The sequence below is a fragment of the Hyperoodon ampullatus genome, assembly GCF_949752795.1.
Source record: "Hyperoodon ampullatus genome assembly, chromosome: 3".
Classification (NCBI taxonomy): domain Eukaryota; kingdom Metazoa; phylum Chordata; class Mammalia; order Artiodactyla; family Ziphiidae; genus Hyperoodon; species Hyperoodon ampullatus.
The window spans coordinates 54,942,321-54,965,113 of NC_136916.1; the positions used below are offsets into that span (position 1 = coordinate 54,942,321).

General features: G+C 56.0%; 1 protein-coding gene across 1 annotated transcript; it reads left to right on the forward strand.

Moving 5' to 3' along the window:
- Positions 1-323: 323 nt before the first annotated feature.
- Positions 324-22,242, forward strand: PLEKHO2 (pleckstrin homology domain containing O2; the record flags this gene model as incomplete). The annotated part of the gene is made up of 8 exons (XM_079699081.1): positions 324-509; positions 599-801; positions 947-1,190; positions 7,170-7,319; positions 12,767-12,883; positions 17,161-17,265; positions 18,789-18,887; positions 21,217-22,242. The coding sequence occupies 8 exons, from the start codon at positions 324-326 to the stop codon at positions 22,240-22,242; spliced, it is 2,130 nt and encodes a 709-aa protein (XP_079555207.1).
- Positions 22,243-22,793: the final 551 nt, after the last annotated feature.

The following is a 22,793-nucleotide window of genomic DNA, read 5'->3' on the forward strand; positions in this document are numbered from 1 at the left end:
AGGAGGTCACCATTGATTCCACACGCACTTAATTCTTCCTGCAGAGGCATTGGGCAGGGTTGACCCAGAGAGCTAAGAGGGAAGAGGTGTGTGTGTGGAGGGAACAGGACCGTGCTGGAGGTTGGGATGTAGCCAGTCACTTTCTCTCCCTAGGCCTCTGATTCTCTAAGTGTAAAGTGAGAGTACAAGGTATAACTAACACCATTATCTGGTCCCTACATTTCACCCCTCGGCAAGGTTGTCAAGGCTGCAAGATTCACTGCTGGATGGGGGTGGGGGCGGGGCCCTCAGATATAGGAACCAGAGGAGGACGGCTCTGAGCAATGCCCAACGAGGGCAGGAGAACACTGCATTTGGGGACCCCCGAGAGTCAGAGGCAGACCTCCTCCCCCAAAGGGACCCTGGAGTACAGACTCTCAGACCCAGGTCTTCCCGTTAAACGACTCTCCGGACGGGATCCGAGCTCCAGGCGCCGCCCTGCCAGGAGGTTCCAGGGAGAAGGGGACCAGGTAGTCGCCACTACCCTAGCGTCAGGTAGGAAAGAAGGACTCTGGAGGCCCCCATTTCTGGGCCGCCCAGGCCGGCTTGGCCCGGTCAGGCAACCCCAGCCCACTCGGTCAGGAGACCTGAAATGCAGAAGCCGCCACCTCCTCGGGCGCTCTCTCGGTCTTGCTCCACCCCGGCCCCGCCCTCGGACCCCGCCCGCTTCCCTCGCCTCTGCCTCTGGCCGGAAGCCCCCTCCCCCTCCCCCTGCCGGTGCCCCGCACCCTTTATCCCTTTCCAGTCCCTCTCCTTCCGCGAGTCAGGGAAACCTCTCTCCACTCTGTTCCCCACCCCACCCCCGTCTTCCTACAGCTCCGGCTCCTCCATCCAGTCCCCAAGCCCCCGCCCGGCCCCGCCCAGGCTCCTCCCTCAGCCCGGCCCCGGCCCTAGTTTCCCGCCCCAGACCAGGGCCTCGGGGCCCCGCTAGTCCCCTCCTCGGGCCCCGCCCCCGGCCCCCGGAAGCCTCTCCCCGCCCTCGGCCCCGCCCCCCCGAAGTTTCTTGGGCCCCCGGCAGCCAGCGGGACAGAAAGCATAGAGCCGCCGCCCGGCCGGCGGTGGATGGAGGTAACGGAGACCGCGCGGCGCCGGGAGTGAGCGGCCGAGCGGTCGAGCGGCCGGACCTCAGCGGACTCGTCATGGAAGAGGAGGTGAGGGCCGGGCCAGTCGGGGGACCAGGGCTGGGGTCTTCGAGACCCTCGCGGTGGTTGAGGTCCCTGGCTCAGGCCCTTGTTCCAGCCAGCCCCTCTCCCGCGGGTCTCCAGGCAAAGCCTAGGCAAATGAGATGAGCAGGGGCGGGGGTAGGGATCGCAGACCCATCCTCCTTCATTACTTCTGTCTTCTCTCACCAACTATGGGCATGGTGGTTGTTATTGTTCCCATTGGATTGATGGGGAGACTGAGGCTCTGGTCAGTTTGATGACTTGCTGAAAGTGTCCTAGGTTGCTGGGCTCGAACCCTGGTTACCACTGACTCCCTGTGCTGTCCACATCGGATCCTTAGGGCACACTGTGTGTGTGTGTGTGTGTGTGTGTGTGTGTGTGTGTGTGTGTCTGTGTTCTGTGGTGGGTCTGTGGGTTCTGGAGTCCCTGTCTCAAGGAATCTTGAGGTTGTGACCCTGTCTGGTGGCCTCAGGACTGGAAAAGTTGCGTTTTCTCCCCTGTTTAAGTCCGTGTGAGTCCCCTTTCCCCTGTGAGTCTACCTTCTCCCCTGCTTGGGTGTCAGGCCCTTGTAGGGGCTGATCCCTGCCCCTGCCTTTCCCACATCCCTGGAGGGCTGACTCCCTGGAGGAGCTGGGCAGCTGGACCAGCAATGCCCCTTGAGCCTCCCTCTACCCCCTCAGGACCCCCTTGGTCTGGGGTGGGGTCAGACACTCTGTGACCCCTGCCCTTTACTTGCAGACTCAGTTCTCTCAGTAGCCCCCTCATCCAGGCACACTGCCAGCACTTAATGTGTGACTGTGGAATGCATAAACTAGGGAGGGGCCTGCTGTGGCTAGAGGATTTTGCTTCTGGTCCCCCAAGGGGGTCTCAGCTTCTGCCCCTCCCAGACCGAGGGGAGGAGATGTGTCTTTGCCTGGATAAGTGGGGAGGAAAGATGAAACCTTCACTCTTGGGGCAACCTTGGCTAGCTGGGGACCAGGCTGCCTGTGTCCCCATCAGTGCTCGTCTCCCTGCTTCCTGGGACCACTGCCCAGGGTCAGCTGGGGTATCCGTCAGAGTTCCCTCCAGGCCAGGCCCTGCATTTCTATGGGATGGTAGATAAGTCACTTCCCCTCTAAGCCTGCATTTCCTCTTCTATAAAATATAGGGCCTGGTCTCCTCCCCGGGTCCTGATTGTAGCCCCTTCTCTCAGAGTGGGTGGAAATAGGGGGCAAAGTCAGGCCACTATGATTGGCTGTGGTTTCTTGCTGACAGGGGTGGGGCTTCCCCACCCCTGCTGTGAGGGCTGGGCTGTCTGGCTGTGGCCCCTCTCCTTCTCCCAGGGGATTTGGGACAGGATTACTCCATCTCCTGATCTGCTCTGGCCCCTAATTAAGGGAAGTTCTCCTGGGGCCTCCTGGGCCAATGGCTTGTCTGGAGGTCAGCCCAGCCCTGTACTCCCTCTGGTCCTGAGTCTCTAACATTGCCACTTACTGACTCCCAGATGCCAAAAGCTCCCCGCACATCTGGGCTATCTAAGGTCTTGCCCACTACCTCCCCACACAGCCGGGGGCTCCCTGTTCCCTACCCTGCCCCCGCCTTTGACATCCCTCTTTTCCTCTCATTTCTTTTCCCCTTAACTGCCTCTTGTTTCTCCAGGCCTCAGTGCCCATCCTCCTTTCTCTAAAACACCTCTTAGATCTTAGTCGTCTGTTCTGCCCCATGACCCCAGGCTGGCCTCATCACCTCACTCCCAAATGGCTGCTTTTAGTCCTCCCCTGGCTTTGAACTTCCTCCCCACACCCCAGGAACCCTGATGCCAAGCCCCCTCAGCCTCAGTGACCTCCTCCATGCAATGGGTTGGTAGTCCCCATCAGGCTGAGATTTGGTGCAGAAGTGCAGGTCTGGGCATGGGGCATCTAACCATTTGTGTTCTCAGGGCCTCAGTTTCCCCATCTATAAAATGAGAGAGGTGGGCAGTCCAGAAGTGCGATGGTTTATGTGCAAAAGCTTTGAAAGCTTCAGTTATCAGTGTGAGGTATTGTTGCAACTGGACTCAGACTTTTCTATCTCCGCCCTGGGGTTCTGCCCCTCTTCCTCTCAGTCATGCCTTTTCCTGGCTTGGCCTCCAGTGGCACCAGGCTGCTCCTTTGCCCTAACACACCCAGAGAGAGGCAGGGCAGTGTCCTGTCCCAGCACCGGTTTTGTCACCTTAAGCTAATCTTCGACCCTTTCTGGCCTGCACTTTCTCATCCTGTAGTGAAGGGGTTGAGAGTATAGGGTCTTTGGTTCCTCCTGTGCCTTTCCTTCTTCTCTGGGCCAAGATGTGTGTCTCTTTCCCTCCTCACAGTCCTACCAAAACCCTTCCTTCTGCAAGGGCTTTCCAAACTAACCCCAAGTCCTTCCCCTACCAGAGAGCCAAGACCCCCGGGGTATCCGTCTGGGTCAGTGCTAGAGCCCTCCCAGTGGGCTGGGATCCTCTCAAGCAGGGGGTGCCTACCCAACCCCCAGACTGGGGATTTCCCTTGTCCAGGGTCTGTGTTGCCCCCATCAGACTGGAAGTTCTCCAGGTCAGAGCCTGTGCTTCTTCTCTCTGATTGCCCCATCACAGGGCTCTGACATGGTAGGTTCTTAGCAGAGTTTGGTCAGGGAAACATGGGGTTTAGTCAAAGGGCAAAGGTCATTATCCTAAGCTCCCTGTGATGTGAGGCGCCAACAGGTTCTCTTCTGTTGGTCTCTATCTCCCTGTCGTGGCCTGTGTTGTGGCTTTCCACATGCTCCTTTCTGTGCACAGTGTTGGGCTGACTGACCTGGTATCTTTTTCCTTTTTTTTTTTGTTTTTAATGAATGACCCAGAGGCCCTCCCATCTCAGGCAAAGCAGAGCCAGGCTGGTGCCCAGGGGTGCCTCAGGAGCTGCTCACGGTGGGCGGGGGGAGGGCCTGAGTGAGGATGGGTGGGAGAAGAGAGAGCGAAGCAGGAAGAACAGTGGTCAGCTGGTCAATAAGAGGAGAGGAGGCCGAGAAACTGGGCTGAGCAGGACAAAACCTCCCCTGTGAGCCCTGCCAAGGGGAGGGCCTGCTTATTAAAACTTACTGGGGCATCTCCAGCCCCCTGGTGGGGGAGTGTCTGAGGGGCAGGGAGAGGGGCTGGTGAAGGATGGCAGGACTCTGACCTCCAGCCAGGCCTGTCTTCTGGTGGCTGTTGCTGTGGCTGATTCCTGGCAAGGAGACCCTCCCCTGGGCTTCGGTTCATGCCACCTCCAGCCCCTCAGCTGTCACTCCCCCCATCCTCAAGTGCCTTCTCTCCTCAGTGCCATCCTGGTACTCCCATCCCTAAAGGCTCTGGACTGGCTTCCCTAGCTAATCCAGTCATGGTATTCACCTGGCACTTCTCTGCTACATGCGGAGAGGATGGTGGTCAGGGTACCAGGTTCCAGCCTGGCCCCCGGGAGCTTCCAGCTGGCAGGAAGTTTTCACGTCTCAGGCTGTGGGTGAGGCAAGTAGGGGAGGTCACAAGTGGAGGGGGATGTGAGATCCCATGGGGTCATGGGTGGGCCTCTGCAAACAGGAGGCGAGCTTGGAGCTCAGAGGTAGATCTGGGCAGCATGCTCCGCGGTCTTGTTTAAGAGGAGCCTAGAGTCTGCAGGCCTAGGGGGTGGCCAGCTGCTGTAGTTGCTAATGGAGGGGTGTGACATGTCAGATGTTGAAGTGGGGTTTCCCATTTCCCACTTCTACCCCTCCAGCCCTGGTGGAGGCCAGCATAGAGGGGTCTCTGTGTGGATGAGGCCCCAGTGGGTCACACAGCCCATGGGGCTGAACACAGGGTCTCTGGTGATGGGGGCGGCATTGGGTGCATGGTAGGATGCTAGAGCCTCCCCCTTCTTGTCAAAGGGCCCTGAAGTCCCCTCTTTCCCTGATCAGGGTGGCTCATAACTGGCCTGTCAGCAAGCCTCTCACTTCCTCATTTCTCCATCAAGGAAGACCGTTTGGGACCATTCCACTTCTCCATTTCCCTTGCCATCTACAAGTTAGGGAGAGACCCTGAGGGGGCATCTCGTATTCCTGGAGCTCCTGGGAGCATTGAGACCCAGCAGCTAAGCCCAGAAAGGCCTTGTCCTGAATTCTGAACCAGGCCCAGGGAAAGGGTTCCAGAGAGCCAGAGGGGATGGCAGTGACAACAGTAACAATAATGACAGCTGCCATTTACTAAGTTTAGGGTATCTTAGGCATTGCTTTGTATGTCGTATCTTTTTATTTAGCGACAAACATTTATTGAGCACCTACTGTGTGCCAGACACTGTCTAGGCATTGGGGATACAGCAGTAATCAAAACAAAAACCCCTGCCCTCATGGAGTTATAATCCTTGCAACTTCTGTTAATATCATCATTTCACAGATGAAGAAACTGAGGCTTAGAGAGACCAAGTGACCTGCCTCTGGTCTGCGTGACTTGGGCTTCAAAGCTCAGACTCCTGACCACTGGAGTATGCAGTCCAGAGGGGGAGGGGGCCACAGTAAGAACCAGACTGGGGATTCCCTGCCATGATGGAGCACAGGGAGGCCATGCCCTGTCCAGCCCCTAACAGCCCACCACACTTCTGTCTGGACTTGTCCTTCCAAAGGCAGCTGTGGCCACAGGGTATCCCTGGGGAGAGGTATGCTCCTTTTAACTGGAGCCCCTTTTTTAAGCTTTATGTAAATTATAAAGCAGTCAGAATTAGTCAGTGCTGATTTCCTTCTAGCATCCTGTAGATTCTGACATGCTCTTAGCACCCCCTCTCCTCCACTCTCCCCTTCACACTCACCACTGTGGGTACCAGTCATTGAAGCAAAGTGGTTAGCAAATTGGGTGTATTTTTATTTTCATTTCACGTATATTTCTTGAGCACCCATTATGTGTAAAGGAACGGTACTGGGTTCTGGGGACCAAATGTGAATTCGACCCCATCTGGTAGGCATATACCTGGAGTCTAGCTACTCAAGCAGGTAATCAAGAGGCACAAGACGTCAGTGACTGGCCTGGAGACTCCAGGGTGGCTACCATGTCCTAGAGAAGGGTTTGAGTTTACCTCCTGTACCTGTCTGTGGTTGAAGACAGCATCCTTGGAGCCCTCGCCAGACAAGGTGGCTACCCTAAAGTCCTGGCCTGGGGCAGGGATGAGGGCAGTGGAACCTCCTGCTTTGGGGTAGGATGCAGGGGCCGGAGAGTGGGCTCTCTAGAAGGGCAGGGGTAGGGAGGAAGATTACCACTCTGCCTGCCTGCCTCCTCCCATCCTTCTGATTCTGCGTGAATGTCCTTTCCTCTGGGAGGCCTTCCTGAGCCACCCGGACCTGAGCCAGGTCCCCCGCTGTCCTCTCGCACTCCCTCCTCTTCACTTCCCCTTCACTGATTCCTTCATAGCATTTCATGGTTGTTAATGTATTTATGTCTGGTGTTTATTTGTTCAGCTCCTCCTTCCCCGCATTGCCAGCCCCATGAGGGCAAAGATGTGTTATTTTTATTCTTCCCTGCCTACTCCAGCATCCGTGACATTGTAGGTGCTCAGTACAGCGTGTGTTGATGAGGTTGAATGAATACACGGGAGGCAGAATGGTGGAAGGGAGAACATGGGGTCAGAGAGACCCAGTTTGAATTCTGGTTTTGTCCTTCCAGCGGTGTGACTCTGGCGAGTCACCTCCCCTCTTGGAGCTTCAGTCTGCTGTGACATGTGGATAATGATGCTACCACCTGGGAGGGTAGTCGCATGAGTTAAATGAAACAGTTTGGGTAAAACATAATACAGTGGTTCAGTATAAGGTGACTGCAGCTGTTACTTTTGTGGCTGCTGTTATTAACTGTTATTTCTGATATTGGATTGAGAATATCTGCCTCAGGGGTTGTGGGGAAGCTCAAATGGGGTGATATCAGTAGGTATCCAGCAGAGGGACACATCCCTGTGTGGCCTCACGGCAGCAACCCTAATGGCGTGTCTGGATGCTGTGTTACAGGGCGTGAAGGAGGGGGGCCAGAAGCCTCGGGGAGCACAGACAGCGGACAAGGCTGGCTGGATCAAGAAGAGCAGCGGGGGCTTCCTGGGCCTCTGGAAAGACCGCTACCTGCTCCTCTGCCAGGCCCAGCTGCTGGTCTACGAGAACGAGGTAAGGACCTGCCTGGTCCTGAGTTTGGGGGTGCCGGGTCAAGGAGCAAAGTGAGGGCAGCCCAGCCCAGAAGAGGATTCCAGAACCCGGACTGGAAGGCCTGCTTCGCTTTTGACCTGCTGTGCAACCTTGGGCGATTGCCTGGTCTTCTCTGGGTCTTTGTGGTACGAGGACGATACCTCTAGGTGCGAGTGTAGGACTCCTGGATGAGGGGCTCTTTGAAGCATATGTGCACAGGGATGTGTGTGTCTCCTCAGCTGTCCACCTACACTGCAGCTCCCTATCCCAGGGCTAGGTTCCACATCTGTGAAGTTTCCAGAAAACTGAAGCTTGCTCCACTCAGTAATGATAGTAGAAATAATACTTATTGCTCATGCTTGTTTGGAGGTCTTACATACCTCTTGGGCGATGCTCACAATAGTCCCCTAAGAGTGGCCATCATGGGGACTCCCCTGGTGGTCCAGTGGTTAAGACTCCGTGCTCCCAATGCAGGGGGCCCGGGTTCAATCCCTGGTCAGGGAATTAGATCCCACATGCTGCAACTAAGAGCTCACATGCCGCAACTAAAAATCCTGCACACGGCAACAAAGATCCTGCATGCCTCAACTGAGATCTGGCACAGCCAAATAAATAAATAAATATTTTTTAAAAAGAGTGGTCATCATGTCACATTCTACAGAGGAGCACCCTGAGGCCCAGGGTGCTCAAATCCTGTTCAACATCTCAGTGAGTGAAGGTCAGGTCTAGAACCAAAGTCAGGGATCTCTCCACCCAGCTATGCCAGCAAGTAAACTCGAAAACTTATTCTTGGTGGAAGTCCTCTAAAATATGTTGGATATTGTCTGCCCTTCAACAGAAGGTACTGGCCTAAACGGAGTCTTCGTGTGTATATATATAATCAGGTTCGTATTTTCCCTCAAAGTTATTCAATGAGTGCTTTTGTTTAAAATAGTTTCTTCGGGAGGTGGGGTAGGGATGTATATAATTGGGGGAAAAGAGTTATATGTACTTAAATGGATGTCAAGTTCTTACTAGGTCTCTATACTGAAGGTTCAATTTTTTTTTTATAAGTTCACTTTTCACCTACTCTATTCTTTGTGCAAAAAAAAAACCCCAGAAAAACAAACAAACAAAAAGCCATGCATCTAGGAAAACATAGTTTAAATACTGTATATATGATAATGAAAGTTAGTAATACTCATTATTTAATAAAGTTTGTAAAGTACAAAAAAAAAAAAAAGTTACAAAACACACTTGGTGGCTCAGAGTCACTGATGATCAGGCTGTTCCGTACTGCCAGACTGTACTTTTCAGCTCTGCATTCTCCTCTAACATCAAGCTGCCAGTTGCCGCTTTTGCCATCCTTGTGCCTCTCACAGTCCTCATATCTTCCCACTTCAGACTTGTGCCCGTTTTCATTTCAGCAGGTTTGGAACTTGGACAACCCAGGATGTGGAAGTTGTGTGTTAAATAAGTGTCAATAAAGTTCTGGGTGAAGATCTGAGGCGAAAAGGTGGCCTTTACTTAGAGATGCTGTTTATGTTCTGGGGTTGAGGCTCTCAGAGGGCCTGTCCACTGCAACTGGGTTATTACTGTATGACTCTGACAGACGGAGTACACGGGGAAGAACTGGCCTGGGGGCAGAGGAAGGGGGATCCTGCCTGTTCCCCATCAGCCTCTGTCAGCATGCCTCAGGCTGTCTTGGCAAATTCATAACTGTCGCAGACCAGGAAAGATCTAGGTGTTCAAAGGAGCTGCCTTTGAGAAGCATCTCACCTTTCCTGAGTAAGTCCCCAGGCTCATGGAGTTGGGGTGTCAGAGAAGCAGCCGGAGGAGGCCAAGGGGGTGAGTGGTGCAGACAGCCCCCCAGATGTTCTCTACTGCTGCTGTCCCCAAATTAGGATGTGCTGTGGCGGCAGCAGGGGGCTATTTTTATAAATAAAGGGGGCTGTCGCAGCTTCCTCCAGTCCCAGCTGCCATAAGAGTTCAGTGACAGGCCCCCCGCTACCAGACTTGTCCTGGGTCACCTCTCTACATCTGGCCCACGTCTGGGAAGCAGGAAGGATTTCATATCCCCTAAACACAAAAAAGTCTAAATCATGCTTTAAAAAAAAAATCACTATTAAAAACCTCAGGGCAGTTTTAAGAACTTAGCACTCGGGGGTGGGGGAGCTTGGCACAGGAGAAGGAGTTGAGAAATGCTTACTAGTTTAATTCCTCTTTCTGATGTAAGGAACTAGACGAGTGCGAATGACTCTTGGCTGTTTCCTTGCTGTCAGTGAGGCTGACATTCCAAAAATGCTGCCCCCACCCAGTGCCTGCTGGTTTATCCGACTTCTGAGATGCAGAAGGGCCGGATGATTCAGCGTTTCAGGTTGAGAGGAGACCCAGGTCAGGCAGCCATGGGGAGCTGGGTGGTGCAGATGGAGCGACTTTTGTTTCCAGACAGAGGAGGGGAGGGTACGTTTGGACCAGTAGCTGCCTAGTCGGGGGAGGCCTGTGCCCATGGGGTAGGTGAGCCTCTCTGTCTGGGATGGGGGTCGGGGGGACGTCCTTTCTGGAGTCTCACTCTGAGTCAGGCATTCAGTTCAGCAAACTTTTCCTCTTGAGGGCTGCCCCTTGTAGGGTGCTGTAGGGGGAACAGAAAGGAGAGCAGACACATGCAGCAGAGGGTAGAGAGAGATGGCTCAGCAGGGAGTTAGGACCATTCTTCCCCATGACAGGGTGTCCCTAGCACCTAGTAAGATGCCTGCAGAAGTGCCCTCTGATGGGGACCCTTAGAGGAGGGAGAGAGCACTGAGGCTTAGGCTCTTGCAGGTGAGCAGGGCAGCTTCCTGGAGCGGGTGGATTTTACCAGCCCTTATGTTGAGTGCAGGAACCTGGAAGGGACTGGAGACTAAGGATTGGAAAGAGATGTGTGGAGGCAAAAATGGGAAAAGACACCTGTTTGAATCTAGATGGAAAAGATCAGGCCACCCTGGCCACCCGTTCCCCTTTCCCTGAAAGGCTAAAGAGAGAGTAGTTCAGTGGTTACTCACCTTAGCTGTACAATCATCTGCTTTGAAAAATACTGATGTCTGAGCTCTATACCCCAGGGATCCTGAAGTAATTGGTCGGGGATGTTGCCTGTGCACTGGGATTTTTTAAAGCTACCAGGAGCTGCCACGGTTGAAAATCTCTGGTATAGAGCAGAGGTTCACAAACTTTTGCATAAGGGCTTGTTAAAACTCAGATTGCCAGGCCCATTCCCCCAAGATTATGATTCAGTAGGGACGGGCCTTGAGAATTTGCATTTCTTTTTTTTTTCCCAATTATCCAATTTTTTATTATTAGATTTAACAGACAGAAAATTATATTTCAATAAATTTAACCAGAACAAACGTAACATAGGGGTAAAAAAAAGATTACAAAAACTGTACCATTGGGCTTCCCTGGTGGCACAGTGGTTGAGAGTCCGCCTGCCGATGCAGGGTACACAGGTTCGTGCCCCGATCCGGGAAGATCCCACATGCTGCAGAGCGGCTGGGCCCATGAGCCGTGACCACTGAGCCTGCGCGTCCTGTGCTCCGCAACGGGAGAGGCCACAACAGTGAGAGGCCCGCGTACCACAAAAGCAAAACAAAACAAAACAAAAAAAACTGTACCATTATTCACTGAACATGTGATTAATATAAACTACATCTTAATGAAGACATGTAGGAAATAATGTGCAAACCAGCGCTGGTCCCCAGATACACTTTGCATTAACTTTTTTTTTTTTCACACACACACACTGTATTTTATTTTTACAAGAGATAAACAAACTGACACCAATCATTGTAAATGGATGACCACAACAAAAGCAACAATGATTGCAATTACCAAACACGAAACACACTCATACTATGTCATAATATTGACATTCAGTCCAGTAATCCTCCACTGTAACAGCTCCTTTACTTTGCAGTGAAAATTGATTTGTATATTTTTTGCCTCTGAGTCCTTGTGGGATATATATATATTTTTTAATTCAAGAGAATTTGCATTTCTAGCAAGTCCTCAGGTGATGCTGCGGCTACTGGCCCAGGTACCACACCTGGAGGACCACTGATGCAGAGCAGCCTGCTGCTAGGGCACTGTCCAGCTTCTGGCTCTGGCTGGAAGGAGTGTGGTATGCTACAAAGGGCTCTGGCTTGGGAGTCAGAGGATGGGTGTTTGCATTTGGCCCTGCTCCTTATATTTGGGTCTGTGCCCAAGGGCAAATCTCTTCGCCTCCAGGTCTCATTCTCTTCCTCTATAAAATGAGACAAATACTGGGGCTTTAGGATTTCAGGGTGCTTGAGGGACTCAGGAGAATCGGGCATGCGAAAGTGCTCGCTAAGTGTCAGGGTTTCTTAGTATATGCGACTTACCATGGAGGAAAATTGGGGCATTTCCTCTGCAAATAATCGAGTCACTGCCTCCCAGATATTCCACCCCAAACTGTGGAACACTGAGGCGGTCCCTGGTTGGATGCTCTGCGTGATGTCCAACAGCAAGAGTTTGCTTAACTTGCTTGCCAGTCTCCAGGGCCTGCATCTACTTCCCTCGAGTCTCCAGGGGGAGAGTGTGCCACACCCAGGAAGCTGTTCCAGCTGGGTGTCCCCTGGAAGTGGAACCAACTGACCACCATTGAGGGAAGAGGGTGTCCCAGACAGCTGGCTGGAGAGGCACCTGGTGGGTAGAGCCCATGAGGAGAAAACACTCAAGGGCCAGGACTGGCAGGCAGAAAGGCAGCCCAGCCAGTGTCCAGGGGTGGCTGAGAAGAGGCTGGCCACTGTCCTGCACCAGCCTTACTAGTGATGAGGCCTCACGGTGGCAGACTCAGGGGATACTCTAGAAGGAACCCTTGCCTTCTCCATTGTGCAGGCCATGGAGAGTGGCCTCTCACCCCAAGCCAAGGGTCAGCAGAGGAAGATGCCAAGTGGGGAAGTCAACTCCGGATCACTGTGGGGAAGGCAGGTTGTGTAACCTCAAACAGCCTTATTCATGCTTCTCTCTGTGGCTCTGCCTGGAAAGCCGTTTTTTTCCCCTCATTTGTGACAACTTGCTCCTCCTTCCAGACCACCTCTTTCACAGGTCTCTGCCTGGCTTCTGGGCCTGCATGGACTCCCAGGCACACTTTCCTAAGCCTTTCTAGCTTCCCCGTTTCCTCCTTTGACCTTACGCACATTTGAGTCAGCCCTGCTGCCCACCTTCGGGCTGTGAGCCCCATTTCTCATATGGATGGTGAGCCTTGAGGGTGGACTGAACACCGTCTGCTTGCCAGGGTCTGAATGCTGCATCTCGGTGGTTGATTGGCAGCCCGAGGGCCCCCTCTGACCAAGCAGTGCCCTCACTGAGTGGGATCGGGGTCTGGGCCGGGACCTGGGTGTTTGAGGGTCTAGGGCATCTAGCTCTCACCACGTCCCCTGTGTCTCCCTCCCCAGGATGAGCAGAAGTGTGTGGAGACAGTGGAGCTGGGCAGCTATGAGAAGTGCCAGGACCTTCGTGCCCTCCTCAAGCGGAAACACCGCTTTATCCTGCTGCGGTCCCCAGGGAACAAGGTAGGGCTAGGCCTGCTGCTGACTGACCTCCCTCCAGGCCAGGGTCTGCTGGGGAAGGTCACCCCTGGAAGGCTCTCTCTAAGACAGGCTGGGCCCCTGGATGCAAGTCTGCAGGTTCTCTGTTGAATGTGGCTGAGGCTCAGACCCAGGGGCTGCCACAGGCTGGGCCTTTGGCTTGCTTTTATCTTGAAGTCGCCCCAGCCCCTGGCTGATAGGAGGCGCATTTAGAGCTCTGCGGAGAGCTCTGCTCTCCTCTCCCCTTCTAGGCCCTGGGGCCTCCTTCCCGGGCTGTAGTTGGAAAGTAACCTTTAGGAGGTGGGACCCTTGGCCATCTCCCGTACCCAGGAGGCCCAGGACTGAGGCAAGAAAGCTGGGGATGAGGCCTTCACCCCACCAGGCCTCTGACACCCTGACGTGTAGTCAGGCGGCCACACCCTCCCCTCATCCCAGGCCTTCCTGGGTGGGCCACCTCTCCTACCTTTCATCCTAGGCTCAGTGCTCGGACCTGCAGCCCCCCAGCTTTCCTCCCTTTGCACTGTTCTTTCTTGGCTGAAGCTGGAGGAAGTCTCTTGCCTGAGAGGTTCTTGCCCTGGGACATGCTGTGTGTGTGGATGAAGCTCACTGTTTGCACCCCGCATCTCTGGCAGGGAGTCCGGGTGGGTGTTAACATGTGGTGGAGTTTCACAGATGTCAGGAGGGAGATCAGATTGGAGGCTGGCATTTACAGCGCCTCTCGCCAGCTCACACCAATCTGCAGCTGGGCCGTGCCTTGCCCTGACCTCTGCATGTCACGTGGAGCCTCGCAGAGCGGGGCTGAGTCACAGAGGCTGGGGGTTGGAGAGTGGGCCTCGTCTGGGCTTGCCCGAAGCCATTCTGTCTCTTTCATAGGTTTAAGGGCCAGGAACCCAGTCCTCTGTGGTCCCTGGAGCTCTGGGCCCTGGTGGAGACCATGATGCTTTACTCACTAACCCTCTGTCTCACTTGGCGGTGGGGGGGAGGGACAAGGGAGCCACCGTGGAGCTCTGACCCTGGGGGTGGCGGTGTGCCCAGGGTAGGGGCAGGTTTCATTGCCCTCTGATGCTTAGGGCTCTGTGAGGAAGGGGAGAGCCACATTTTGGTCTTTCAGGCCCTGGAGCCCCGACCCTGTCCTCGAGATCCACTTCCTCTCTCAGTGGCGCTGTATTTGTGTGTGTGTATTTGGGAGAGGTGTAGAGTGCGCTATATGTGAAGGTCTGCCTGTGTGCCTGATACACGTGTGTGCACCTCTTCATGTGCCGCTGAGTGTTCGCCTGGCCCAGGGGCTGCCCGGGTCTTTGTGTGTCCCTTAGTGAGCTTATGTGGATGTGAGGGGGAGGGGGCCTTGCTTCTCTGTCCTGTGCCAGCACGGTTCTGTGGGCCACCTCCTTTCGCGGCTCTGAGAATCATCTGGTGGTGAGCCAGGTGGGTCGGTCCCCACTCAGGGGGGTGGCGTCACCTTCCGAGAGGCCTGTTTGTGCAGCTGCATTGTCAGCTGCTTCGGCCAGCACCCTCCCTTTCATCCCTGAATCGTGCCAAGAGTTCAGGTCAGCTCTGGGTGACCCTGGGAGCAGGGCGAGGGTCGGGGAGATGGGACCGTGGGGTGATTGGTGGGGGCTGCTGGGCAGCGGGAGCACAGCCCACCCTGGTTCCGGCTCAAGGGCCCCTGACCCTCGGCACCCAGGCGCTCACACAGAGAGTGGGCGCTCTCCAAAGGCCAGATGGTAGACGGCCCTGCTCCCCCACCCCCAGCATCCTCTCTCCTTTCCTATCGCCCTGGGTGTTCCCCTCCTCAGGGAGGCTGCAGGCTGGCCGGGAGGTCACATGACCCCGGCTGTCTGGTCCTGAGGCCGCCTTTTTTTCCCTCTAATCAAATAAACAAAGACTCCAGTGTCTTGCGTGCCCCTCTCCCTCCTGCCTCCCTGTCCCCACGCCCCTACCATGAGGTCACAGGCAGACGCTGCCAGGAAGCAGGGTGGCCTCTGCTGGGCCTTGCTGCCCCGCTGGTTTCAGCCAGCTTGGCCCTTTCCTCTTTCCTGCCTCCTCTCTCCCCCTCCTGCTTCTTTCCTCTCTGCCATTTTGTCCTCCCCGCTTTTCCAGCCATGTGGGCCTTCTCTGTGTCCAGTCCTGTTAGTTTCTAACCTCCTAGCGGGGCCTGTGCTAGGAAGGGCTTGAGGAGGGACGTGTGCAGCCTTCAGGACACAGGGGTGGGGCAAGAGGAGCAACTTCTTGGTCTCCTGTTTGTCCCCGTTCGGACCACCTTCTGCGATGCCTGGCTCATTCAGCAGGATTTCAGCGTTCCTTAGGGTGACGCTGGGTCCCATTTAACTTCGTATTCCCTCTCCTAGGGGAGCCCCTGGGCCAACACCCTCCCCCCAGCCTGCCTAGGTGGGCTGTCAATGGGAAAGAGTCACAGTTTGGGTTGAGTCCAGTGGTTGTGTTTTTGTCCCACTGAGGCCCTGAATAGTAAAGAGACCTGTGCAGGTCTCATTGCAGGTTGGCGCGACTAGAACCCTGTGATCTTGACTCTCAGGCCAATGCTCTTTCTCTTGCTACATCTGTTGCTGAGTTCAAGTGTATGCCTCTCAAGCTCTCTGGGATGCTAAGTCCTGCACCAGGCAGGGACCCCACCAACTCAGGGCCTGTGAGCAGGAGAAGCATAGCTGGGCTCATGGGCTGCCCTGGGTCACCTTACTCGCAGCCCTCATTCAGGGTTGGGTGGACCCTTTCAGAGCCCAGATGCAGCGCTGTCCCTTCCTGAGCCCCTACCGGCCCTGATGGCTGGGCTGAGGCAGTTGCCAAGGTGCCCTGGGGTTTTCGACTTAGCTGCCGATCTGCTGCCAGGATCAAATTTACCCTGATCATGCAAATGAGCATTTGGCTGTGCCTGGCCTGGGGAGGTGGGTGGGACCAGGGCCCTGTGTGAGGAGAAGGCAGAGGCAGCCAGGAGGAAGTTATATAACGAGGATGCTGAGGGGGCCAGGCGGGCTGCATGTTACATAACTGGGAGAGCAGCAGGAGGGAAGGTGCTATCTTAACACCCGGGCGGGGATGGGCAGCTGGTGACCCGCCTGACAAAGAACTAGGGCATCTTGAGGTCAGACTGGGCAGCGGCCCCAAAACAGGAACCTTGGGCCCGTTCATTCATTGATTAGCTATTCATTCAGTAACTATTTACTGAGTACCTACTATGTGCCAGGCTGTGGCTTTAGTCATGTTTAATTCCCTCAGCATTGCTTTGTGGTAGGCGGTGTCATCCCTTTTTCCAGATGAGGAAACTAGGACTGTTTTGTCCAGAAGGAGAGAAATGGTGATAATTCCTATTACTGAGCACCCCCTCCGTGCCCACTTCCACGTTTAACACTTTGCTACGTCACTGATCTTCATAGCTCCCTGAGGCTCCGAGTCAGCCAGATGTGAGTGCTGGTCTGTCCAGCTCAGAGGCCCTGCTGCTGTGTCCACCATAGGGGCGGCTCCTTGGTTTGTGTGGCCTCACTCCTTCCACTGTTTCCTGTCTGACCGTGGGGCCTGGCAGGAAGGGGCCTCTGTGAGCTGCCTTCTGATTCTCATGTAGGAGTTCGGAGCTCCTGCCTGAGGTGGGAAGGAACCCATGGGGTGGCGTGGGATGAGGTTGGGTGTGAGGTCAAGTCATGGGATTACTTTAGGCCACCTTGGCCAAGTCCCATCCCATCTGATGAGCCTCTTTTTCCTCATCTATATGATGAGGGGCTGGAATTGACCCCCTAATGCCCTTTCTCTCTTGCAGCCTGTGATTCAAGGCCAGAAAGGAGACCCTGGGACTTTTTCACTTGTCTAGGACTGGTTGTGGGGCCCACTGGGCAGCTGCGGGCGGCCCTGGTCCCAGTGGGCCTTCACCAATGGACACCCCTCATGCCTGTCACCTCTGTCATTGTACACAGTCTGGTGGAAGTAGACTGGGACTACTCCTACTTTACAGAGAAAACTCAGAGGTCAGGCAGCTGGTCTGGGGGAGTCACATGGAGTGAGACCAGATCTGGGCAAGGCTGATTCGAATCCAAATCTCTGGCAGCTGTATACGTGGAGAGGGCCCCTCCTCTGCTGGATCTGTCCCGTCCCTTGCTCTGAAGCCCCAGTGTCAGACCTGATGTGGGGGTCATTGTGGTTTGCTCCTGACCAGCTGTGTGGGGGCAGACTTCAATTCGGGGTGGGAAGCTTCCTCAAGACCCCAAATGTGAACCCTTTTAAACATCTGCTATCCACCCCACGCATGCCCCTTGCAGGTCAGCGACATCAAGTTCCAGGCACCCAGTGGGGAGGAGAAGGAATCCTGGATCAAAGCCCTCAATGAAGGGATCAACCGAGGCAAGAACAAGGCTTTCGACGAGGTGCGATGAGGTCCTGTGGACGGCTCTGGGTCTCCTTTCCCACCGTGTGTGATCTCAGAGTGGACCCGGCCCCACCCCACCCTGACAACCCCTTGATTATGTCACTGCTACAAACACTGGGGCATCTGTGGTTGTTACCTCGTTTAATCCTCACAACACCCCTCAAAGTAGGTGGTTGTGTTCCCATGTTACAGATGAGGACACTGAGGTGTAAGGAAGTTAAGTAACTTGTTTTAAATTAAAACGTGGGTAAGTGGTGGGGTAGAATTTAACTGGGTGCAGCCATGCATCCTTTCCAACCCAGCCCCAGCCAGAAACAGCAGGAAACAGCAGAGAGGTCTATGGGTGAGCTGAGAACCCGACAGCTCACTCTTCAGTTGGGCAGTGAAGTCCAAGCTTGGCTGGCTCTAACCCTGGGCCTCCTTATCTGCCTGCAGTGGCCACCCAGCCCCCTGTGCTGTAGTGGTGATGGCAGCAGGGCCATGATCAGGCTTTGGGCAGTCAGGGTGTCCCAGGGGGCCAGATCTCCTAGGGAGGGTTTATCTTTGACATCATGGATTCATAGCTGTTTGGGAAAAAATGGGCTTGGGGGCCACCTAGAGTGACCCCTTGGATTGCAGAAGACTGAGACCCAAGGGGAGCGAATTTTCCCATGCAGGTTCCCTCTTAACACCCAGGTTCCCTGCCTCGCAGCCATGGCTCCTGGATCACGTCTTACGTGACTGTGCCATGCTCAGCCCTTCACTTGCTTGGGAAAGTGTCCCCATTTCAGGTGAAAGAGTGTTGGAGGCCACAGGAGCATGGGCTGGGTCTCGGCCCACAGCCTTGGCGGAGCAGAACCAGCTCCTCCACTGCAAAGACCCTCAGGTGGGCCTGAGCCTCACCTGTGGGCAGAAGAGTCTTAGCCGCCCCCCACCCCCCACCCCACCACAGGGACAGGCTGCTCCAGGATTCAGAGTCTGGATTTCCCATGTGACTCTTCCTGTGGCTTCCCGGCTACTCCTCACCCCCATTCCTTATCCTTAGAGAGGAGATGCTGCCCCCCAGACTCCCTGACCCCTGGGGGTAGAGGCCCTGCTCTTTCTTGAGCTATCCCCAGGGGTCCTGGGAGAGTGACTGGGGCCAGGGAAGGTCTTTTCTGGAAGCCAGGAACTAGGGGATCATGGGCTGTCTTCTCCCCGCTCCCCCCACAGCTAAGCACAAAAGCAGCCTCAGGGCTGCTTACATATTGCAGTGGACTGAGGGGTGAGGGCTGATAGCCCACATTTGGGCAGGAAGACTGAGGCAAAGCAAGCAGCTGCAGAGAAGGGAGAGCCTCAGACTGCAGAGAGACGACACAGGCTGTGTAGAGTCAGGGAGAAAAGCAGGGAGATACCTCAAAGAGAGGGACAGCTGGGGCACTTGACCCTGTCAAGCAAGGATGCAGGTGCAGACCCTGCCTCTGAGTCTCAGGTTAATGCCTGGGCATTTCCTCCTGTCCTCAAGGCCTGCTGGGGACTGACGTGGTTCCCTGTCCTCCCCAGGTAAAGGTGGACAAGAGCTGTGCCCTGGAGCACGTGACACGGGACCGCGTACGTGGGGGTCAGCGGCGCCGGCCCCCTACAAGAGTCCACCTGAAGGAGGTAAGGCCTTGGCCCCAGCTTGGGGAGGTTGGGAGTCAGATGAGCCTGGGACCACAGCTCCTTAAGTGGCAGCGGGCTTGGGCCACCTTTTTCCTAAGCACTCTTGGTATCGGGCTGTCTGAGTGGCATGCGGGGTGTCGGTGTGGAGGCGCGTGTGCTGTATGTCCTCAGGGAGTGGGTGCGCCTGCTTCCCGTGTTGAGTCCACGGGCCTTAACCCAAGCTGGTGCTGGAGGGAAACTGAGAGCCTGAGGCTAGTCCCCGCCTCTCAGAGCTCAGCTTCCAGCTGGAGAAGAGACCTGTCCACTGACTGCTCCAAGCAGTGCTGTCTAATTTTGGTACAAAGGGAGGCTGAGCAGGAGGGACCACAGAGGACCCACAGACACCTGGGCTGACCCTTGAAGCATGGGAACGGTTTCAGTGGGCAGACTTGGAGTGAGGGAGGTCCTAGGTGGAGGGAATGGTGCGAGCTTGAGGCCCAGGGCAGGGGAGTTTGAGGTGTGCCTGATCCCTTTGACTGGGAGATGTGTCTGGGAAGGCGGGGTCGGGGGGAGGAAATTATGGAGGCCTTGAAAGCAGGAGTCGGGGGCAGGATGGATGGGAGGGTGCGTTCCAGAGGTCAGTTGGAGGCCCTGGGTAGGATGGGTCACGTTGATGGAGGGAAAGGCAAGGGGCCAGGAAATAGAGGCAGAGGTGGGGCCTCTAGGCTCCAGGAGGGGGTGAAAAGGGAGGGGCCGGTCGGTGCGAGAGACACTGGGAAGCAAGAGCCGCCTGGGCTTGTGATTGAATTCAGGACTTGGGGAGGCGGACTGGACAAAGAGGGAGGGTTGTCAGGAGCGCCCCCAAGCCTGGAGACCCGGTGAAGGGAGGCCCTGGACACAGGGAATGTGGGAGAAGTTATGGGCAAGGGGGAGGGGGAAGGGAGGAGCCCTTCATCAGACCAGTGCTACTGATGGGTGTCGGTAGTTGGGGGAGAGATCTTGGAGGCCAGGAAAGAACCTCAGCAAATGCTGCCTTTGGGGAATGGGGGGCAGTAGGGAGCAAAGGAAGAGGAAGCCAGAGAGTGGCGCATCCGGAGAGAAGGGCACAGGACTGGGGGTCATCAGCCAGATTGGCAGCCACAAGTCACGAGGCAGGACTGAGGAAAAGGCAGATGGTAACGTTTACAGCACATTTTCTCAGAGAAGGAGTCAGCTTAGGGCTGTCATGGGGTGCAGAGCTGGGGATGCTGGAGAGAAGGAGATAGACCATGGCGGGGAAAGAGGGAGACAGAAAGGGGCCAAGGTCATTGGAGGGTTTGCTGGTGAGATGAGATAGCCTGTTCTGTCTGTCAGCGGAGGGAAAAAAGCCTGCAGAGGGAGTGACTGAAGTAGGCAGAGAGGAAGGCATGTCTGAGGGAGGAGGCCTAGGAGGTGTGGGGCAGGCCAGCCTTGGAGAGGGGAACCCTCTGAGAAGAATTCAGGGAGGCACTCGTGTCCAGTGACTGAGCGCATGTGTAGGCCAGGTCACCCTGTGTATGTAAAAGGGAGTGAGGGACCTTGAGAAGGGCCTCCTGCCCAGCCCCGCTCCAGGCCCTCTGAGGCTCCCTGGGAGTTTTCCCCATGACCGTGGGGCTGCTGGGTGTCCCTGTGGGCCCTTGCGGCCAGATGGGGACAGCTGCCTGCTGGGTGCAGCTGTTCTCCTCTGGCACTCAGCTGTGGTCTGGGGCTTCCCGTGTCTGGAGCCACATGTGACAGCATGAGGAGAGTGGGCACCGGCTGCTGAGCAGCTGGGCAGGCGAAGGCTGGAGAGCTCTGGCCCGGAGGGCTGGCAGACCGAACAGAGGTCTGCAGGGCGAGTGAGCTCAGGATGATTCAGGAGACCCATATGTGAGTTCTGGTCCTGTCACCTGCTGACTGGGGGGACCCTGGGTGGGTGGTTGCAGAGAAGGGACCCTCCCAAGGCCCACAGCCAGGTAGGGGCCCGAAAACAGGGCTGGAACCATGTCCCCTGAAACCCAGGCCAGCACAATTGCCATTCAAAAGAGCGGCCTATCACACAGGCTGGAAGAAGCCAGGCTGGGGCGCTGAGAGGGCACCCTAGCTCTGGCTTCCTGGCCTGTGATTTCAAAACCAGGAATTCTGTGGAAGTGAGAGAGAGGAGAGGATTCATCAGAGAATCACTTTAGCTTCTAATCAGGTGGCTTTGGAAACCAGAGCAGAGGGCATGGAGAGTAGGGGGCCAGGGGCCTGGGCAGCCTGGATGGGAGGGCTTGAATACCTTGTAGGTGGGCACACCTGACCCAGTGGCTGGTCATCCAAGTTGATGCCCATATCCTGCCCCTCCACCCAGGTAGCCAGTGCAGCATCCGATGGGCTTTTGCGCCTGGACCTTGATGTTCCTGACAGCGGGCTGCCAGTGTTTGCCCCCAGCAATGATGTCAGTGCAGCCCAGCCCCGGGAGACACCCCGGCCGCCCATGCCTCCTACCAAGCCTTCTGCAGCGCCTGAGACGACCAGTCTTGGTGACGGAGTGGAGACCCCTGTAGGAGAGAGAGCCTCAACCCCTGTTCCAGCAAGCTCTGAGGCCCACCCTGAAAGCCGAGAAGACTCAGAGACTCCAGTGGGGGAGGACAGGGGCTCTGAGCAGCCCCCCAACAGGGTCCTGCCTGACAAACTGAAGGTGAGCTGGGAGAGCCCCAGCCCTGAGGAGCCCCCTGACCCTGAGAGTACAGAACCGCCCCAGGTGCCCGATTCTGGGACTTCCAAGGCTGTGCCTAGGGAAGGTGGGAAGCCCGCTCCACCCCCTACACCCCCACCCAAGATCTTATCGGAGAAACTGAGAGCCTCCATGAGTGGCATGCAGGCTTCTGGGCCAGCCCAGAGTCCTGGGGCCTCTGAGACCTCTGCCCAAGGCCCAGCACAGGTCTCGGTGAATGGTATGGATGACAGCCCTGAGCCCATCAAGCCATCCCAGGATGCAGGCACCCCAGGAACTTCCCCAAAGGATGCAACAACGTCCACAGCCCTGCCCCGCTGGGACCCGCAGCCTCAGTTCCATCCCCGCTGCTCCTCCCTGGGGGACCTGCTTGGGGAAGGCCCCCGACGTCCACGGCAGCCTGGGGAACAGCTGTATCGGGCCCAGCTGGAGGTGAAGGTGGCCTCGGAACAGACGGAGAAACTGTTGAACAAGGTGCTGGGCAGTGAGCCGGCTGCTGGGAATGCCGAGGCGCTGCTCAGCCAGGCTGTGGAGCAGCTGAGGCAGGCCACCCAGGTCCTGCAGGAGATCAGAGATCTGGGAGAGCTGAGCCAGGAAGCACCTGGGCTCCGGGAGAAGCAGAAGGAGCTGGTGACCCTCTACAGGAGAAGTGCACCCTAGGGCCTGCCGGCCCAGAGCATGGTCCCTTCTGGCCGGCTCAGTTCATTGGAGCCCAGCCCTGCCGAGAAATGTGCTTCTTTCCAGGCTGTAGAAGGGCCATCAGGCATGTCAGGGTTTGGCCAGGACCTGCAGAGACTCCTGGGATCCTTCTCGCCCTGCCCTGGCCAGAGGTGCCAAGTGCCACCCGGGGCTGCTCTCTGGCCGGGCCTCCAGCTCTGGGCTTGGGCTGGGAGCACGCATGCGGTACCTCCGTGCTGGCATGGTCGTTCCGAACAGCCCCAGGGCCCTGGCACAGCGCTCGGGTTTTTGAGGGCGGCGTCATCTCTGCTTCACGCCCTCAATAGTTTACATTCCTGACTTCTGAATAGAGCACAGCTGAGCCCCCCTGCCGCCTCCATGTCCAGATGTTCCCAGGCAGAGGCAGCTTCAAGCCATAAGCAACCCTCCCCACCCCCCTATTCCTAGTAGCTGCAGGGGCCTTGGGTCTAGACTAGAGGTTCGTCCTTCAGCTGAGTGAGACCTGGAACCCAGCTAGGGCCTCTGAAAGCAGG